This window comes from Myotis myotis, unplaced genomic scaffold (genome assembly GCF_014108235.1).
Source record: "Myotis myotis isolate mMyoMyo1 unplaced genomic scaffold, mMyoMyo1.p scaffold_m19_p_6, whole genome shotgun sequence".
In the NCBI taxonomy this organism is placed as follows: domain Eukaryota; kingdom Metazoa; phylum Chordata; class Mammalia; order Chiroptera; family Vespertilionidae; genus Myotis; species Myotis myotis.
In genome coordinates this window covers 33,551,769-33,572,899 of record NW_023416368.1, presented here as the reverse complement: position 1 = coordinate 33,572,899, position 21,131 = coordinate 33,551,769, and the positions used below count along the sequence as shown (strand labels likewise).

The following is a 21,131-nucleotide window of genomic DNA, read 5'->3' as shown; positions in this document are numbered from 1 at the left end:
GGTTATTCAGATCTCTTTTCTGAAGTACTTGTTTACATCTTTGCTCATTTTTCTATTGGGTAGTTTCTCTCTTTAAACAGATTTATAGGAGGTTTTTGTTTTTGTTTTTAGATATCCTGTGTAGTCGTTTTTTGTTAATTATATGAGTGGCAAATATATTTTCTTACTCTGGTTTGTTGTTTCACTCTAATGATTTTTTTAAAATATGTGTTTTCACTGATTTTTTAGAGAGAGAGGAAGGGAGAGAGGAAGAGAAACATTGATGCGAGAGCAGAACATTGATGGGTTGCCATCTGCATGTCCCTCACTGGGGTTCAAGCTGCCGGTCCTCTTCCCGGGCAGTACCTGGGTTGCAGGTTTGATCCGGCTCTCTTTGGGACTCCTGCAGGAGGAACCATCAGTGTGTCTTTCTCACATCGATTTCTTTCTTTTTTTTTCCCCCTCTCTCTCCCCCTCCTTATCTTCCACTCTATCTGAAATTCAATGGAAAAATATCCTTGGGTAAGGATTAACAAAAAAATAATATAGAAGTTTATACTAGAGAAAACCTTGTTTATCTCTGAATATTTTCATCAAATCTGGAAGCATTTCTAGGTATTTTAAAAAGCACTGATCATAAAGGGGCAAAAAAGACCAACCAATTTGATTACATTAAAATTATTATTATTACTATTTTTAATCTTATAGAATGTTAATGTCTTGGTATGTTTCTCCATTTGTTAAGTTTTACCCCTCCAATTTAAATTTTGTAGTTTTTCTATGATATGTTCTGTTTTTCTTATTTACAATTAGTGTCATAGCATTAATTTTTTATTGTATTTCCAAGGTATTTATTAATGGAATATAAAAATGCATGTGACTCTTGGAAGTTTATTTCTTACCTAAAAAGTAAAATACAAATCTATAAGAGTATTTTAAAATGAATGTTTCCAAGCACACATAGATGATATGTTTTTCTCTCTCTTTTTAGAAGGTCTAGGTCCAAAGAGAAAACAGATAGTGGAGAAAGTTCTAAAGAGAAGAAAAAAGACAAAGATGATAAGGAAGATGAAAAAGAAAAAGATGCTGGCGTATGTTTACTAGCATAAATAACTATATAACATAAACTTGTTTCTACAGTGACAAATTCTTATTTTTTTAATGCTCTGTTTTATTTTGAAATAACATATAAGATAAAATAGTACTTGTTTCCATGAGAAAATTTTTTTCTGAAAAAGTTGCATATCTATACATATCTGTTTTTGCTTACAAACTATTATCATACCATATGCAGCATTTTGTATACTTTAAAATTATAAATTTATCAATATATAAGGTCTCAAGAATAATAAGCTGCCCTACCAGTTCGGCACAGTGCATAGAGTGTGGATTGAAAGGTCCCAGATTCAATTCTGGTCAAGGGCATGTACCTTGGTTGTGGACGTGATCCCCAGTAGGGGGCATGCAGGAGGCACTTGATTGGTATTTCTCATTGATGTTTCTAACTATCCCTCTCTCTTCCTCTCTGTAAAAAGTCAATAAAAATGTATTAAAAAACATAATAAGCCCTAACCAGTTTGGCTCAGTGGTTAGAGTGTCGGCCTGGGGACTCAAGGGTCCCAGGTTCGATTCTAGTCAAGGGCATGTACCTTGGTTGCGGGCACGTCCCCAGGCGGGAGTGTGCAGGAGGTAGCTGATCGATGTTTCTCTCTCATTAATGTTTCTAACTCTCTATCCCACTCCCTTCCTCTCTGTAAAAAATCAATAAAATATATTTAAAAACAACAACATAATAAGCAGCAGTATACCCACCATCTTAGAAATAGAATACCTTGCTGTTTTCATTTGTTATATATTGGAGATCTTGCTGTAGCTGCATACGTAGATAAAGCTTATTATTTTTAGTGCCTTCATAGTACTCTGTTGAAACAATGTAGAAAGATCACCTTTGATGGATATTTAATTTTTTTCCAGTCTGTGATTTTAAACAATGGTGCATTAATTACTGTATCTGTGTTCTTTGTGAATATAGCATAAGGTAAATTGGTATCAAATTGCCATAAAATAAGTTGTATAAATTGACTTAAGACATATGAAAATGTCTGTTTCCTTACTTCCTTGCCAACATAAGAATTTGAAAAATTAATTTTTACCAATGTAATTGGAGGTAATTGGTATTATTTTGAGTTGCATGTCTTTAAATATAAGTGAATATTTTCTTTATTTTTTTGTTAAGCCTCACCCTTTCCGTTGATTTTTTTAGGGAGAGTGGGAGAGAGGGAAAGACAGAGAAACATCGATGTGAGAGAAACACATTGAATGATTGCCTCCTGCACGAGCCCCCAACGAGGGCCCAAGCCTGGGAGAAGCCGGCAGCAGGGGTACATGCCCTTGATTGGAATCGACCCCAGGACCCTTTAAGTTTTTTACTATTTGCACTTTCTTTGAATTGCCTACTCATATCTTTTGCCCATTTCAGAATGCATTATAGCGTCATTTCTTTGTTTTGTTCTCTTTTTGAGTTTGTTCTATATTTTAGTGGTTGTATTTTAAATAATTTTTTTTTAAAAATATATTTTATTGATTTTTTACAGAGAGGAAGGGAGAGAAATAGAGAGCTAGAAACATCGATGAGAGAGAAACATCGATCAGCTGCCTCCTGCACATCTCCCACTGGGGATATGCCCGCAACCCAGGCACATGCCCCTGACCGGAATCGAACCCGGGACCCCCCAGTCCGCAGGCCGACGCTCTATCCACTGAGCCAAACTGGTTTTGGCTTTAAATAATTTTTTTAAAAGGACCTCCTTGCTGAGCCAGGTAGCTGAGAGAATGCAACATAAGTCTGGGAGGTCTGGTTTCTGATCCAGTTTCTTCTATTGAATGACTGGGTGACCTTGAGAAAAGCACATAAGCTTTCTGGGGCTCATCTTTTAGAGAGGATGGAATTATTATAAAGACTGTAAATTCAGGGGAAAAAACTTTTTGTTTCTTTAAGAAATAAATTTATTTTTGAAATACAAACATTATATAATCATATTATAAGATATTTGGAAAGTTCAGAAATAATTCTCTGTAATCCCAAAACACCATTACATTATAATTATGTAATATTTTCTTTGACTGTTTTCTTCATGTGCTGCGTTTCCATACCTATCTATGGTGGCAACATTTAAGTCCCTGATTATGTGGTGATTTGCTGTCTTAAGAGTATTATTAATAATCTTTTTTTTTTTTTTTTTAAATATATTTTTTATTGATTTTTTACAGAGAGGAAGGGAGAGAGATAGAGAGTTAGAAACATTGATGAGAGAGAAACATCGATCAGCTGCCTCCTGCACATCTCCCACTGGGGATGTGCCCGCAACCCAGGTACATGCCCTTGACCGGAATCGAACCTGGGACCCTTCAGTCCACAGACCGACGCTCTATCCACTGAGCCAAACCGGCTTCGGCTATTAATAATCTTAATAATGGCTTTAGAATGGCTGTTTCTAGGAAACGTAGACCTAAAGGCTAAAAGACCAAAACTTCTTAATCATGTTGATAAATAGCTTCTTTTTTTTTTTTTTTAATATATTTTATTGATTTTTTATAGAGAGGAAGGGAGAAGGATAGAGAATTAGAAACATTGATGGGAGAGAAACATTGATCAGCTGCCTCCTGCACACCTCCTACTGGGGATGTGCCCGCAATCAAGGTACATGCCCTTGACCGGAATCGAACCAGGGACCCTTCAGTCCGCAGGCCAAAGCTCTATCCACTGAGCCAAACCGGTTAGGGTGATAAATAGCTTTTATTTACTTAATAATTTATAATAGAAAATTGCTTTTCATGGAGGCAATCTTGGAGGAGTTTAGATGATTTAAAGTTGAGAATAACTAATAACTAGGGAACTTTGCTAAGTCATGTAGTTTTTACTTTAAGGAAGAAGTTGAATTCATGTGTGCATATTGCTTATATCTAAAATGAGATTAATTTATGGTGTTTGAAATCTGTCTATTTTATTAGTTGAAAATGCTTAAAAAATTGATAAACGCAGGTATTTATTGATTTTTTTTTAGAGAGAGAGGAAGGGAAAGGGATAGAGAAAAAGAAACGTGGACAAGAGAGAAATAATGACCTTCTCCCTCCTGTACACCCCTGCTGGGTATTGAGCCCGCAACCTGAGCATTGCCCTGACCAGGAATACAACTGCGGCCTCCCAGTTCATGGGTTGATGTTCAATCACTGAGCCACAGCAGCCAGGCGAAGATTCTTTTGTTTACTATTTCATTGTGTGGGTATATTCTTGGAGATGTTTAAAAGATGTGTGACCTTAATCTGGTCTAAATATAGGAGGTTGTATATACATCTGTTTTTTTCCTTTTTATATACTTTGGGAAAATACTTGGAATATCACCTAAAGTAAAATCATTTATCCTTGCTTTCCTCTATCTCTTGTTTTCCTCCCAAGAACTTTGACCAAAATAAGCTGGAAGAAGAAATGAGAAAGCGGAAAGAAAGAGTAGAAAAATGGCGAGAAGAACAACGCAAAAAGGCCATGGAAAACATAGGGGAACTGAAAAAGGAAATTGAAGAGATGAAACAAGGAAAAAAATGGAGTTTAGAGGATGATGATGGTATATTCATTTGTTACAATAATAACTTATATAACAATTCATGTATAGTATTCTAGAATTATGAATAATGTTGGTATTTTAAGACCATTTATTATGGAAAAAATAGAATGTTTATATATTCTAACATAATGTTTATCATTTCAACCATTTTTTAAGTGTACAGTTCACGGCATTAAGTACATTCACAGTCTTGTGCAATCAACACTACTGTCCATTCCCAGAACTTTTTCTTCATCCCAAACAGAAATTCTGTGCCCATTAAACAGTAATTCCCCATCCTGTCCCCATCCCCATCTGTTCCCATTAAACAGTAATTCCCTATCCTGTCCCCATCCCCATCCCCATCTGTTCCCATTAAACAGTAATTCCCTATCCTGTCCCATCCCCATCTCCGGTAACTTCTATTCTGCTTTCTGCTGCTATGAATTTGCCTATTCTAGGTACCTCATAAAAGTGGAATCATACAATATTTGTCCTTTTGTAACTGGCTTATTTCACTTAGCATAATACCTTCAAGGTTCATCTATATTGTAGCATATATCAGAATTTCATTCCTTTTTATGGCTTAATAGTACTCTATGCTATATAAATATATGTGTATATGCCACATTTTGTTTACCTATTTATCTGTTAGATATATGGGTTGTTTACACCTTTTGGCTATTGTGAATAAAGCTCCTGTTATTATTGGTATGCAAGTAACTGAGTCCCTGCTCTCAGTTCTATATACCCAGAACTGGAATTGCTGATTTCATACGGAGGTTTTAAATGTCCCTTTTAATATTTATGTTAAATTTAGAATTGTAAAGTAGTGTTTATTAAGGATTACTGATTTTACTTTAGAGTGGAGAGTTGGGTACTTAAGGGCAAGTAAATAGCTTTTTATTTTTATTACAAATAATGTTAGTAATAAGGGTAAATTAAGGACATGGTTTCAGATTTCTCCTTTGACTTTTTAATAACTTAAAACAGAAACATTTCCCCTCCATATCTGATTTTGACTTTTTAATAAAGAATGTGAAATTTTATAGGAAATGGAATTTTGTTCCTTTTTTTTTTTTAAACATTCCTTTAAAATTCTCATTTTCTCTGGAAGTTCCACAATGTGGTTTAAAAAGATAAATGGGCCCGGCCAGTTTTGCTCAGTGTTTGAGCATTGACCTATGAACTAGGAGGTCACCATTCAATTCCCCGTCAGGGCACATGCCTGGTTGTGGGCTTGATCCCCAGTGGGGGCTGTGTAGGAGGCAGCTGATAAGTAATTCTCTCTCATCATTGATGTTTTAGTCTCTCTCTTTCTCTTCCTCTCTGAAATCCATAAAAGTATATTTTAAAGAAAGGATAAATGGATTGTATCTTTAAGTGATGATGTTTTAGTTATGTAAAAAAGATTAGATTTGTCTTGAATTAAGGATGTTATTTTTTCTGTGGTTTAAAGAAAGGTAATTGAAAGGAAAATAAGTAAACTTATTTAGCAGATAAAGTTTTTAGTTTGGCTTTTAGTGTAATTGTTAGACTTATTACTGGAGATTCATTTTTAGGCATAATTTTTTGCCTCCTCGACTTAATTTGTTACAATTTTTTTCTATTATTATTCAGAACTAATACATGTTCGGTTTAAAGCTGTGAAGTATATTTGAACTGCAGTGTGCCTGCAGTTCATAACCTGCTTTCCATGTCTTTCCATACATTGTGATATATTGAATTGTAAGATTTAAATGAGAAAGCAGACCACTTTTTTGTCTTTTCATTAAGTTGCTGCTAATAACTAATTTGATTTATAAATTATGGCAGTTATTGTGTTTCAGTTGGCATATAATTTTTATTTTCCCTTTCAACTGGAAGGGAGGGTGTTTAGGTAGTGAGAGAACAGGTCAGAATGGTTGGATGTGGTCTGATTGTGAAGAATTTCCCTTTGAAGCACATGTACAAAGAGTGTGTATTCTAATATTTTAGATGATGAAGATGACCCTGCAGAAGCTGAGAAGGAAGGAAATGAAATGGAGGGTGAGGAGTTAGATCCATTAGATGCTTACATGGAAGAAGTGAAAGAGGAAGTAAAAAAGTTTAATATGAGAAGTGTAAAAGGTGGTGGGGGAAATGAAAAGGTATGGAATTTTATTTTATTTTATTTTATTTTTTTTAATTAAATCTTTATTGTTCAGATTATTACATTTGTTCCTTTTTTTTTCCCCCCCATAACTCCCCTCCTCCCAGTTCCCGCCCCACCCTCTGCCCTCACTCCCCACCCACTGTCCTCATCCATAGGTGCACGATTTTTGTCCAGTCTCTTCCCGCATCTCCCACACCCCTTTCCCCCCCAAGAATAGTCAGTCCATTCCCTTTCTATGTCCCTGATTCTATTATAATCACCAGGTCATTCTGTTCATCAGATTATTTATTCACTTGATTCTTAGATTCACTTGTTGAGAGATGCATATTTGTTGTTCATAATTTGTATCTTTACCTTTTTCTTCCTCTTCCTCTTCTTAAAGGATACCTTTCAGCATTTCATATAATCCTGGTTTGGTGGTGATGAACTCCTTTAGCTTTTCCTTATCTTTGAAGCTCTTTATCTGACCTTCAATTCTGAATGATAGCTTTGCTGGATAAAGTAATCTTGGTTGTGGGTTCTTGGTATTCATCACATTGAATATTTCTTGCCATTCCCTTCTGGCCTGCAAAGTTTCTGTTGAGAAATCAGCTGACAGTCGTATGGGTATTCCCTTGTAGGTAACTGAGTTTCTTTCTCTTGCTGTTTTTAAGATTCTCTCTTTATCTTTTGCTCTTGGCATTTTAATTATGATGTGTCTTGGTGTGGTCCTCTTTGGATTCCTTTTGTTTGGGGTTCTCCGCGCTTCTTGGACCTGTAAGTCCATTTCTTTCACTAGGTGGGGGAAGTTTTTGGTCATTATTCCTTCAAATAGGTTTTCAATATCGTACTCTCTCTCATCTTCTGGCACCCCTATAATTCTGATGTTGGTACGCTTGAAGCTGTCCCAGAGGCTCCTTACACTATCCTCACATTTTTGGATTCTTTTTTCATTTTGCTTTTCCGGTTGGGTGTTTTTTGCTTCCTCGCATTTCAAATCATTGACTTGATTCTTGCGCTCCTCTGGTCTGCTGTCGGGAGTCTGTATAATATTCGTTATTTCAGTCCGTGTATGCTTAATTTCTAGTTGGTTCCCCAATATAACATCGAGGGTCTCATTAGTTTTCTTGTAGATCTCATTAAGTTTATTGGTGGCTTCTAAACAGTTCTTGAGAGACCTTAAAAGTGTGGTTCTGAACTCTATATCTTCCATTGACAATTTTGTCCTGTTTCTTTGTCTCCGCATTTTGTTATGCTTCCTTGGTGCACCCCCTAGTGGTCTTTGTGCGCAGTCTTATAGTTAAACCTTGATTGTTGTAGCTAATACCAGGGAGGGTTTGACCTCCAGGCCAAGTGGCTATGAGAATCAGCTGTGTCAGCAGTGAGAGAACTTCTGTCCTCTAGGGAGGTGCTAATCTAGCCTTTGCCTGAGGCTATCCAGCAAAATGCCTCTGTGCAGGGCTTGGGCGGGGCGGGTCGGAGAGAGCAGTTATGGCGGCTCTCAGTCCTGTCCCCAGGGGCTCTGCCTCTCTGAGTCCCAGCACCTGCTGCAAACCTCAGAGAGAAAGCTGCGCTCGCTCTGACCGAAGCCAGACAGTCCCACTTCTCCCGTTTGAGTCTGGGTCCCTAAAGACTCGCCTGTATCTGGAGCTCAGAGTCTGCGACTCCCTCCCGATTGAAAACAACAACCGCGCCCTCCGCCGCCAGCCCGCTCCGCGCACTCCGCACCTCAGAATTTGACTTCAGCACTGCGCCTCCTCTGAGTGTCCGTATGTGTTTCTCTTTCCTCCTAGTTGTAGGACTTCCACTCAGCCAGCGTTCCTGTGGTTCTGGGTGATGTCCGTTCCGTTTTTTAGTTTCACTTTTGAAGTAGTTGTTCAAGGCAGCAAACTCCTGCGTTAACCTATGCCGCCATCTTGGTTCCCCTTGGAATTTTATTTTTAAAGATTTATATTCCTAGTTGGATAACTTGGTTTCATTGTTGATTGACATACTATTGACTTGAATGACTTTATAATGTTTTTGTTTTCTCTCCCATCTGGTACTTTTTCTAAGTACCAGAGATATTAGTGAATTTTTAACTATAAATGTTCTTGTTTTAAAGGTATCGTTGCCATCATCTTTGTTTAGTTTCTATGCTTGCTTATTGCATTCTTAATAGGTCCTCTTCAGACTTCTTCAGCATTTTCATCTTTCATACTCCCATCTCCCATACCCTGTCTAATTTTCTTTTTTAAAATAGCATTTATTACCTTTTCTCAGGTTAATATAATTTGATTTTTTATCATGTCTATTACTTGTCCCCTTTGTCTTCTAAAGTAAAGCTCCTCAGGAGCGCTGACCTTTACCTGTTTTACTGACTTCTCCTAAGCTCCCAGGACAACGTCTTGCTTGTTGAATGAGTGAAAAGTACCATTTAATAGTATTTTAAAAATAAATTATATTGCATAGTAACTGTATATAAAGTTATATATTATACAAGAAACTACATATATATGGGGTGGACAGATACAGGTTTACAGTTGTGAGTATGTGAAACACAGAGTTAATAAAGCTGTTGTAATAATCATAACCTGCTTTCCATGTCTTTCCATACGAACAACTGTAATCCTACTTTTGCCCAACCCGTGTTAATGTATTATAAAATACATTGTGATAGATTGAATTGTAAGATTTCAATGAGAAAGCAGACCACTTTTTTGTCTTTTCATTAAGTTGCTGCTAATAACTAAGTTAATTTGATTTATAAATTATGGCAGTTATTGTGTTTCAGTTGGCATATAATTTTTATTTTCATATATGTATAGCCCATGGACACAAACAATAGTGTGGTGAAGGCCTGGGGAGGCGAGGACTGGTTGGGGGAGGGGGGTAAATGGGGGAAAAAGGAGGACATCTGTAATACTTTCAACAATAAAGGGATTTTAAAATTTTTCAGCTTTTCAAAATATTTTATATTCCTTTTTTATTTTAGAAGTCTGGGCCAACAGTCACAAAAGTTGTCACTGTTGTGACAACCAAAAAAGCAGTAGTGGATTCTGATAAGAAGAAAGGGGAGCTGATGGAGAATGACCAGGATGCCATGGAGGTAATTCTTCATTAATTTTGAATTTTTCATGATGCTACCTTAGGCCCTGGTTGGGGAGCTCAGTTGTTTAGAGCATTGTCATGATATGCCAGTCAGGGCACATTCAGAAATGAACTAATGAATGTATAAATAAGTGGAATAACAAATTGATATTTCTCTCTCTCCCTCTCTTTCAAATCAGTTAAAAAAATAAAGTGCCCAAAGTGATGCTACCCTAGAAGTATTTACTAGGAATCAATGGTGAAGCTCTACTTTTTAATTATGCAAACTATTATTAAGAAGCCTTGCAATTCTTAACAATATTATAGCTGAATATCCAGTTAGTAGAACAATCTAACATCTTTGCCCTCTTGCTCTTTGCCCATTTGTTGTTAATCCTCACTCGAGGATATTTTCCCATTGATTTTTTAGATTAAGCGGGGAAGAGAGAGAGCGAGAGAGAAAGAGAGACATCGATGTGAGAGAGACACATTGATTGGTTGCCTCCTGCACATGCCAGGACCAGGGCCAGGAATTGAGCCTGCAACCAAGGTATGTGCCCGTGATAGGAATTGAACCTGGGACCCTTCAGTCTGCAGGCTGACATTCTCTCCACTTAGCCAAACTGGCCAGGGCTGTATGCCCAATTTTGATTGTCTTATATTTCATCAGCTCCTCAGACATATAGTAGGGAGAGAAGAAATGAATTGACAGAATGAAATTTCTTCCTATTAATATGCATTGTTAAGATTTATCTAGGGAACTATAGCAAAACATCATTAAAGCCATATTAGAATTATTTTATTTATTTTTATTGGTTAATGATTGTAGAGAAAGAGGAAGCGGGGGGAGAGAAACATTGATTTGTTGTTCTCCTTATTTATGCACTCATTGGTTGTTTCTTTTGTGTCCTGACTGAGGATCAAAACCACAACCTTGGCATATTGGGATGATGCTTGAACTGACCTACTTGGCCAGGGCTAGAATTATTTTATTTTTTTAGCTTTATGTTGTTAATGCAACTTTCTATAAGGAAAAAGAAACGAAAAACGAAATTGAAAAATTCAGAAATTAAAAAGTAAAAGCCAAAGATTATTTTCTAGGAGAGGATGATTTTATTTTTAATTTAATTTTTCCCCATCATCATTTATCTCCCCCGCCCGCCCCCCACCCGCACCCCCCATAACTCTTCCACCACAAACCTCCTCTCACCCTCCCACCTTACCCCCATGCTAGGAGAAGAGGATTTTAAAAGCTAGGAATATTGATTGCCATAAATAGAAAATAGAAATGGATTTAGCTTTTAACTTTTTTTTTTAAATTATAGTATTCTTCAGAGGAGGAAGAAGTTGATCTTCAGACGGCCCTCACAGGCTATCAGACAAAACAGAGAAAGCTTCTAGAGCCAGTAGATCATGGGAAAATTGAATATGAACCATTCAGAAAAAACTTCTATGTTGAAGTTCCAGAACTAGCAAAAATGTCTCAAGAAGGTAAAATTCTTTTATTTATATGTTGCTTATTGTGGGAACCGAAGAGGATACACTTCTCTTTGTCCGGGAGGAATGTGGGTAGCCCTGTGAGTTGATGTATGAGTAGGGGAATTGCCTGATTTACCTGGGGAAGTGAAAGAGGGAACTAGAAGGTGAGAAGTCATTCTAGAGCAGCGGTCGCCAACCGGTGGTCTGCGGACCACTGGTGATCCGTCAGGTCCGAAAGGTTGGCGACTGCTGTTCTAGACAGTGGGTAAGTCATCGGCAGAAATTCAGAGTTGTGAAGAGTCAGTGTGTTTTTGGAAGTATTTAAAAAAATGAGCATCCAGGTTGTCGTGGCTCAATTGGTTGGACATCTTCTCATGGACTGAAAAGTTGCTGGTTAGATTCGCAGTCAGGGCACATGTCTGAATTTTGGGCTCCATCATCCCCGGTACTGGGTGTGCAGGAGGCGGCTGATCGGTGTTTCACTCTCACATTGATGTTTTTCTCTCTCTGCCTCTTCCTTTCTCTCTCTCTCAAAATCAATGAAAAATCTATTTTTTAAAATGAGCAAAAATTAGTTTGGCTCGTGTAGTTGAGAATTTTAGAATTGAAATGCTAACTTCATGTGAAATTAGCAAATAATATATTGTTAGCTCTTGAGAGAGGGGAGTTAGGAACCAATGTGCATCTGTAATATTGGTAGAATAAGAATAATCTGGGCAACTCTTGCTTGGAGAAGACGATTGTATTACTTGTCAATCATTGTTCTTTTAATACTTTGCAATTTAAGATAAAATAAAAGCCAAATTGTAGAAATTGGGATATTTTGTTTCATCCTTTGTTGGTTGCAAACAGTAATTGCTTGAACTGTCTCTGTCTCTCTGAGCTATTCGGTGCTTTGTCCAATAGCTTTTCTATGGCGTAATCTGTGTTAACACTAACAAAGGAATTGGAGATTCTTAATCTTACCATAGCTAATTGAGAAATATAAGGCACTAATAGTAGAACAACAATTAAGAGTTTTTAATCTGGATTTTGTTTTGTAGAGGTGAATGTCTTTCGGTTGGAAATGGAGGGCATTATTGTCAAGGGAAAAGGTTGCCCCAAACCAATTAAATCTTGGGTTCAGTGTGGAATTTCCATGAAGATCCTAAATTCTCTCAAAAAGTAAGTGGTTAGTGGTTGTCCACATTTTCAAAGTTTTCTACTCAAAAGTAGCCTTTTCACACAAATACCTCCTTTGGTTGTATTTTTACCCTAATAGAAAAACATATTTTTTCTTAAACAACTTTATTGAGATAATTTGCATAATAACAAAATAACTCTTTAGTATATTATTGGGGTTATGCAGTCATCACCATAAGCTAATTTTAAACATTTTCATCATCCCCAAAAGAGATCTGTATCCGTTAGTCTTCTTCCTGTTCCTTCACCCTAGGTAACCACTAATCCAGTGATGGCGAACCTTTTGAGCTCGGCGTGTCAGCATTTTGAAAAACCCTAACTTAACTCTGGTGCCGTGTCACATATAGAAATTTTTTGATATTTGCAACCATAGTAAAACAAAGACTTAAATATATATATATATATTTTAAAATATATTTTATTGATTTTTTTAAAGAGAGGAAGGGAGAGAGATAGAGAGTTAGAAACACCGATGAGAGAGAAACATTGATCAGCTGCCTCCTGCACATCTCCTACTGGGGATGTGCCTGCAACCCAGGTACATGCCCTTGACCAGAACCGAACCTGGGACCTTTCAGTCCTCAGGCCTATGCTCTATCCACTGAGCCAAACCGGTTTCGGCAAGACTTATATTTTTGATATTTATTTTATATATTTAAATGCCATTTAACAAAGAAAAATCAACCAAAAAAAAAAGAGTTCGCGTGTCACCTCTGACACGCGTGTCATAGGTTCGCCATCACTGCACTAATCTATTGTCTCTGTAGGTTTCTCTATTCTGGACTTTATATATTAATGGGAACATACCAGTATAGTCTTTTGTGACTGGCTACTTCCACTTAGCCTATTTTCAAAGTTCAACCATGATGTACAGTGTCTCAGGACTTTATTCCTTTCTGCCAAATAATATTTTATTGTAGGAATATACCACATTTTAGAAAACCTTTTCCTCCTGGAATTTTTAGAGCCCAAGAGATCTCAACTTTTACCTTGTCTTCATTTGGTTTTCTTTTTAAGGCACGGCTATGAAAAGCCCACACCAATCCAAGCTCAGGCGATTCCTGCTATAATGTCTGGACGGGACTTGATTGGCATTGCCAAGACTGGAAGCGGAAAGACTATTGCTTTTCTGTTGCCCATGTTTAGACACATCATGGATCAGAGGTCATTAGAAGAAGGAGAGGGGCCAATAGGTACAATTTTTTTCCATTGAACTATTTATTCAGATAACTAATTTGTTGTCAGTTAATCAGAAAGACCTGATACTTTATATTCTTAATTATAACAATAAAGATATCTTTATGTACATTTTCTTTATAAATTTGGCACTTTGGGGCTGATTTCCCCTTACCAGCAGGTGGAGTGAGAATCTTCAGAGCTCTGGAGTGACATCTCAGAAGTACAAAAACAGCCTCTCCTGGCACAGCTCAATTTTTAAACTCTGACTCGGCAGGTAGACTCCTCATGCATCTATCTGTTTATTTATGTTGAGGTTTGTTCTTAGCCCCGTATCAGTGGATTTATAAACTCAACATAGAGGATTATAAAGAAACATGTTTTCCCTTTTTTGGCCTTACAAGGCTATAGTGCCAGCATTCATTTAGGATTTGGTCTTCATATTCAGATTTCTTGATTCATTTGGCAGACGTCTCTTCTGCAGATTTGAATAGGGTTTTGGAAGGTTGTTATGAGCTCCTCTCGGAAATTTAGGGCGCAGTATATTTTTCTTCTATCTGTGCCCCTCAGACCAAGGTTGTTTCTGGAAACCGGGGAATGGCTCTGCAGCACAGTGAGTCACTTGATCATCTTTGCTCTGTGATTTGCAGTTGAGAATGATTTCCATTCTTTTCAACCCAGTATTTTCTTAGTGGTTAAGTAGGCATTTAACTGATTTATTTTCCTATAGCATGTTCTTAAGTCTACTTAAAGTAATTCTTCGTCACAATCTTTACTATTATAAAGCTTCTAAGATAGGGTTTTTGGAGGCGCATAAAACAAATTAAAACAAAAATTAGACCAAGAGATCTAAACTTCATTACAGAGGTTAACTATAGCACTTTGAAGTATAGCCTCTTAAAGAGAATTTTGGTGGTTAGGCTTTTGACGTATTTATCTTTTCAGCTGTCATCATGACTCCAACTCGAGAATTGGCTTTACAAATTACTAAAGAGTGTAAGAAGTTTTCGAAGACCTTGGGACTTAGAGTGGTCTGTGTTTATGGAGGAACAGGAATCAGTGAACAGGTAGTTATAAAAGGAACATTCAATTTTTTCATTCTTAAATTGAATGATTTAATAACATAAAAGTGTTTTTTTTTGTTTTTGTGTTTTGTATAGTGATTGCTTCTAAAATCTTAAAGAATGAGGTGTGAAAATAATACAGTGAGTTGTTATATTTTGGAATTTTGAAGTCCTTCTTATACTTTTTAGCCTTCCCATTTCTCCCCTTCTTTCTTTGCTCAAGAAAGGCAGATATTTTTTCTGTTTTACAGATAAGGAAATGATTGGAAAGGTTAAATAAGGTGCCCAAGTCTTTAGGTTAACAAGATGTGGTTTGACCAAAAACCTAGGTCTTCTGATTCCTGGACATTATTCATTTTCTCTGATTTATGTGACATCTTTGAAAGGTGGGATGCATTAATATCAGAGTTTTAGCTGAATTCTTAAATGATTTCAGAAGACTTATTTAAAAATACCTTCATTCACTCTTTTTAGTTTGGCATTTCTCCAGGTGTCTTCTAAAGAGTGATAGTCATTGGATATCTACACTAATAAAAGACAAAGATGCTAATTGACCATACATTCGCTACGCTCATCAGCCAATCAGAAGAGTTTGCAAATTAACCCAACAAAGATGGCCGTTAAATTTGCATACTGCAGGCAGATCCTGCTGCGCTGCCCTGCGCAAGCGGCACGATCTCCAGCCGCCACCGCCCCAGGGTGGGATCCAAGCCTGCTGTGTGCGGCCCGGGGGGGGGGGGGGGGGGTGTGAGGGGCGGGCGGCAGCGAGATCCCCAGCTGCCGCCCGTCCCAGCGTGGGATCCGGGCCTGCTGTGTGTGACCGGGGGAGACAGGGCAGGCACCGCAGGATCAGGCATGCCATCTGCCACCAGGGGAGCGGGTCTAAGCCAGCAGGTGGTTATCTCCCGAGGGGTCCCAGACTGTGAGAGGGCACAGGTTGGGCTGAGAAACCACGTGCGGCCCCCCCCCCCCCCCCCCCGCCAGTGTACAAATTTTTGTGCACCGGGCTTCTAGTTTTCAATAAAAGAAGGGAAAAACTGGGTTTGTTCTATGATCAAATAAGTTTTGTAAATGTTGGATTGTACAGAGTTAAAACAGGTTTTTTTCCTGCAAGACTCCTTTGTCTTTAATATGCTAATGTATATTGTGATACCAGAAGAATGGGTTAAATGGCATTTTTTAAACTTATTTAACCACAAAACCCTTTCTGAAGACTCCTGTTCTCAGATTCTAGAACATACTTTGGGAATATTTGCTTCTGTTATCCCAATGCTGTTTTAAACACTTGATTTTAGTTTTCTAAGTTTATCTTTTTGTGTGTTTTTTTTTACCACAGTGTATAGTAAGATACATTTACAGAATAACCTTGTACATGCACACACAGTATATTTATAAAGAAGTCAAACAAAAGTTTTATAATGTCTAACACATTCTGATATTTTTCATTATTTCATTTTTAAAATGCTGTTTGTGTGTATTGATTTCGTGATTCACTAATGGAAACGACTTTCATCTTAAAAACGTTGATCTTATATGTAATTGCTTTATTGGCTGCTAGCTCATGTTTCTTTTGGTTTTGAGGGACTGTGTCAAATTATAATTTGTAAAAAAATCTCTGATTTTCATTGACTTTGAAGTTATATAATCCCAAATGGAGAAAACATGAATTCTCCTTTTTGGATTATATACATATTAGTAGTGCTCCAGCATTTCAGTATATTAAGTAGGAAGCTTTAGATTCTTCTAATCAGACCTGTTTCTTACACTACAGAGCTGTGCCAAGGACCCTGGAAGTAGTCTCAAATCTCTTTAAATAAGCACATAATTATACATAGACTGTAAAAGTTCTTTTTTTTCTTTTTTTTAAATTAGATTGCTGAACTGAAAAGAGGTGCTGAAATTATTGTTTGTACACCTGGTCGAATGATTGACATGTTAGCAGCTAACAGTGGTAAGTCGGGTATTTTTTTCTCTTTTCTCCTTTTTGGATTATATACATTTTTGTTAAATCACAGCAGAAACAAGAAACCCTCAAAGGGTTTCTACATTTCTTCTTAAAGCTGTAATATCTTAAAATATGTATTGTAACAATCTTATTATTGTAAGTGTTCATAATATTTTTGCAATTTAAATGAAAATTTCTTTTCAAAAGTAACCCCATCTGATCTTTTTAGCACTTAACATGGATTCTTAATCCAAGTTTAGCCTAACTTTCCTTTAAAAGGATGAGGGTCTGTCTCTCTTTTCATTATAAAATTTAGATATTTTTTTCTCCACAGGTGCTAGTATTTTCTTACAATACTGGATCAATTAAGATATTGCAGCTTCAAGAAACTTTATCTTTTGTAAATATTGCATGTTTTTAGCTCAAATGTTGTGCTTTGTTCAATTATTCCCTGTCAAAACTGTTACTAAACTGTTGACATTATTTAACTTCTGTGGAGAAAGGCCCTTCAAGATTTATAGAACTGGGCTTCCGAGACTTAAACCATCAAAGGTAGGTAATTTAATGCTGTTCCCAACCTTACAAAATTACTTGGAGCTGCAAATGTTGGTATGGAATACTTAAACATTAGAAAGCATTTATTTGGGCTCATTTCTATGTTTTTGAAGAAAATACTTTCAAAGGTTTTTGTTGCAGTAGTTAGTATATAAATAATAGAATATTAAAACCCAAATAGTGCATGTTTCTAATAGCATTCTGCTTGAGTTTCTGTATCTATTTAATTCTAATGCTATATGAAGTTGACAAAGTGACATTGAAATTGTATAGCATATGAAAGTTTTTGGTTGGATGTTGAAATAATCCCTTGTTTTTTCTCAATGCTGCATTAAGTCTCCTCCTGAAATTCATCTTGATTAATTTTACCTTTTTCCCTTATCTATCCTTTCAGTTTATATTTAATAACTGTTTGCCAGGTGATTGATTCAACAATTGATGGAAGTGCTTGTGTTAATTGTTTAGAAAGGGTTTCCTGTGTATGTATGTAATTTTTACTAGCTAAGAAGCCTGTCACATTTCTTTAAACCCGTGGGAGCATGTAATAAAATTGGATTTTTTATCTATATATTAAAAAATGTATCCATGTAATACGTTTGATATTTAGTTTTCATGTAATGTGATAGCTACCTAATGGTGTTGCATAGCTTCTCATTAGCGTTTTGACATTCCCATTAGAAGTTTCTGACTAGATGGAAGTAGGTTATAAGGTCATATAAAGAGAGGTTTTCTGCATCTGAAATAGTTAGCACTGGCATTTGCTTTCCACACATACGCTGTAATCTCTAATATGTTTTTTCCTAGGTGATGCTGTCAGATAATGGCTGATGTGGCTCGATGCTTCATCTCAGTCTTAGTTTTATGATGTGTTTTGGAGAGGGCTGTTTTCTGAATTTTACAGGTTCTTCAGGCCCTATGATGGTATGCAAGAGAAGAGTTTGACAAATAAAGGGCCTCATATACCCATTGTCAGAAAGTATTTGCCATTAGTTAAGACATTGTAGACCAAAATTTCTTTTCACTGTTTAAAGATAACTAACTTACCCCTCTCGTTAAGTCAGGCATTTTAGTTCCCTTTACAGTTTTGTAATGTTCTTGGTAGCCATAAAATGAATTGTGACTGATTTTTAGTTTTCTTTTTGTCTTTTTTCAACCCCCCCTTATCTTAGGTCGGGTCACAAATCTTCGAAGAGTGACATATGTTGTTTTAGATGAAGCAGACAGAATGTTCGATATGGGTTTTGAACCACAGGTAATCATTAAATTCCGTAGTGTTTTGAACTATAAATCATGTAACAACTATGAGAATGTAATTTCTGTAAGGTTTTAAAATTTTCACATACATTTCTGCTATGTCGGTTGGGGGCATATGAAATTGAAATAGGCATTTATGTTTTTAATTCTCTATAAAACTCATTCGGGATGTATTCATGCAGGCTTTACTTAGCCATCTAAAACCATAATTGGTAAAATTAGAATTGAAATGTTAATAAAAGAAACTTAAGCTTTCATATTTCATATTTTATAGTTTTAATGTACTTCCAAATACATTGCTTTAATTCATGCTTTTAATTACCTAATGATCTAGATAGCACATATTTAAATTCTCCAGTTGTAAAAACTGATGTCCAAAGCATTTGCCTAGCTTAGATTTTACCTGACACATGCTATTTGCTCAAATATAAATTTCAGTGCTATAAATTTAGAAAAATACATGTTAAAAGATGCTATAAAATTTTCTGAACAAGAAGAGTAATGTTTGCCCTAGCCAGTTTGGCTCAGTGAATAGAGTGTTGGCCTGCGGACTGAAAGGTCACAGATTTGATTACAGTCAAGGGCACATACCTGGTTGGGGTGCATGTAGGAGGCAACCAATTGATGTGTCTCTCTCACATGGATGTTTCTCTCTCTGTCTCTCCCTCTCTCTTCCACTCTCTAAAAGTCAATGGAAAAAATCCTTGGGGAAGAATTAACAAAACAAAAAAAGCGCGGGGGGCGGGGGGGGCGGGCGACAAAAAGAGCAACGTGAGTTGCCAGCATTTTTTTATGAGAGAGAGAAACATCAATTTATTGTTTCACTTATTTATTAATTCATTGATTGATTCTTGTATATGTGCCTAGGGTGGATCAAGCCCATAACTTCGGCGTATATGGAATGCTCCAACCAACCGGGCTGCCTGCCCAGCCAGGGCCAAAAAAGTTTTTTTTAATCACAAACTGCAGTAATAGAAACGGGATTTAGGAAGGGATACAATTAAAATTATATTCAGTCTTTTCAATTATTCATGTATTCTCCAAAAATGTATTGCCTGTTATATATATGTAGTGTGTTTAGAATTACGGACCACATTCTAAATGAGATATAGGGGTGTGCAAAAGTGAGTAAACAGGATATGGTAACACTTGAGCCATGTGAAAAATAGTTAAAGGGGTGAGGAAATTTAGCTTGGAGTAGAGGACCTTATAGCATTCTTTACAGGGTTTTTTGTTTTTTGTTTTTTTTTTTGCAAGGGAAGGACAGTAAATGCTTCTGGACAACCAGTAGTCTTTAACTCAGTGGTTCTCAACCTTCTGGCCCTTTAAATACAGTTCCCCATGTTGTGACCCAACCATAAAATTATTTTCGTTGCTATTTCATAACTGTAATGTTGCTACTGTTATGAATCGTAATGTAAATATCTGATATGCAGGATGGTCTTAGGCGACCCCTGTGAAAGGGTGTTTGACAACCAAAGGGGTCGCGACCCACAGGTTGAGAACCTCTGCTTTAACTGAAAGCACTGGCATGTGGGTGCAGAATATTCAAATTGGGCAGGAGTGAAGCCAGGGAGACCTGTTAGGAGACAGTTGAAGTAATCCAGATGAGAGGTGGTTGAGGTTTGGGCCAGGAATTTAGGATTTATGTTGTAAATGCAAGTGCCTTGTCTAGGACTGTCCCTTTCTCAGATTTTCTTTGATTAAAAGGAAAATGTGATCCTAAAGTTTTTTATATTCTTGTCATGACCTTCACCCTTCCTAATTTCTAACCACTCACCACTACCTACCTTGAAACTATCATGTGTTTTTTGTTTTTTTTTAATTAAAAAAAAATGGTTTTGTTTGTTTTTTGTTAATCCTCATCCAGTGATATTTTTTTTCCATTAGTTTTTAGAGAGACTGGAAGGGAAGGGGAGGTGGGGAGACACATTGATTGATTGCCTCGTGCATTCTGACTGAGGTCCAGGAATGAACCTGCAACCGAGGTACATGCCCTTTACTGGGAATCGAACCTGAGACCCTTCTGTGTCTGGGCCAGTGCTCTAACCACTGAGAACACCGACCAGGCAAAATTTTTTTAATCCTCACCCAAAGATATATTTATTGATTTTTAGAGAGGAAGGTAGAGGGGGGAGCAAGAGAAACACTGATAGGAGAGAGAAACATCCATTGGTTGCTTCCTGTACATACCCCGACCAGGGATCAAACTTGCAACCTGGTTATGTGTCCTAACTGGGAATTGAAGCCGAGACCCTTTGGTGCACAAGATGATGCTTCAACCTAATGAACCACATTGGCCAGGGCTTTTTTTTCTTAAATTATTTTTTTAAAATTGAAAAAAATACCTTTTTTATTGATTTCAGAGAGAAAGGGGGAGAGAGATAGAGATAGAAATATCAATGGTGCAAGAGAATCTTTCTTTGATCAGCTGCCTCCTTCACGGCCCCTACTGGGGATTGAGCCCGCAACCTAGATATGTGCCCTTGACCTGAATCAAACCCAGGACCCTTCAGTCCACAGTCAGGTGCTCTATCTGCTGAGCCAAACCGGCTAGGGCCATTTCTGTTTTTTCTTTCTTGTTTATACTAGTCATTACCAGAATCCTAGGACTTCTTGATTCCTCCAGTGCTCTATAGACACTGAGGCAAGTGTTGCTTGGATCCCATCCACTCAACAATGTGTTCATTTTCATTGTTCTATTTCATTCTGTA

At 37.0% G+C, this 21,131-nt stretch overlaps 1 protein-coding gene across 2 annotated transcripts in view; it reads left to right on the top strand.

Moving 5' to 3' along the window:
• Window positions 1-21,131, top strand: part of DDX46 (DEAD-box helicase 46) — a 63,757-nt gene that overhangs the window by 9,099 nt on the left and 33,527 nt on the right. For both annotated transcript variants that reach the window (XM_036312134.1, XM_036312133.1), the window contains exons 4-13: window positions 971-1,070; window positions 4,436-4,601; window positions 6,558-6,709; window positions 9,668-9,781; window positions 11,088-11,253; window positions 12,285-12,405; window positions 13,441-13,616; window positions 14,545-14,666; window positions 16,536-16,614; window positions 18,333-18,415. In XM_036312134.1, coding sequence (XP_036168027.1) covers window positions 971-1,070; window positions 4,436-4,601; window positions 6,558-6,709; window positions 9,668-9,781; window positions 11,088-11,253; window positions 12,285-12,405; window positions 13,441-13,616; window positions 14,545-14,666; window positions 16,536-16,614; window positions 18,333-18,415 — 1,279 coding nt within the window. The remainder of the gene's footprint in view (window positions 1-970; window positions 1,071-4,435; window positions 4,602-6,557; window positions 6,710-9,667; window positions 9,782-11,087; window positions 11,254-12,284; window positions 12,406-13,440; window positions 13,617-14,544; window positions 14,667-16,535; window positions 16,615-18,332; window positions 18,416-21,131) is intronic.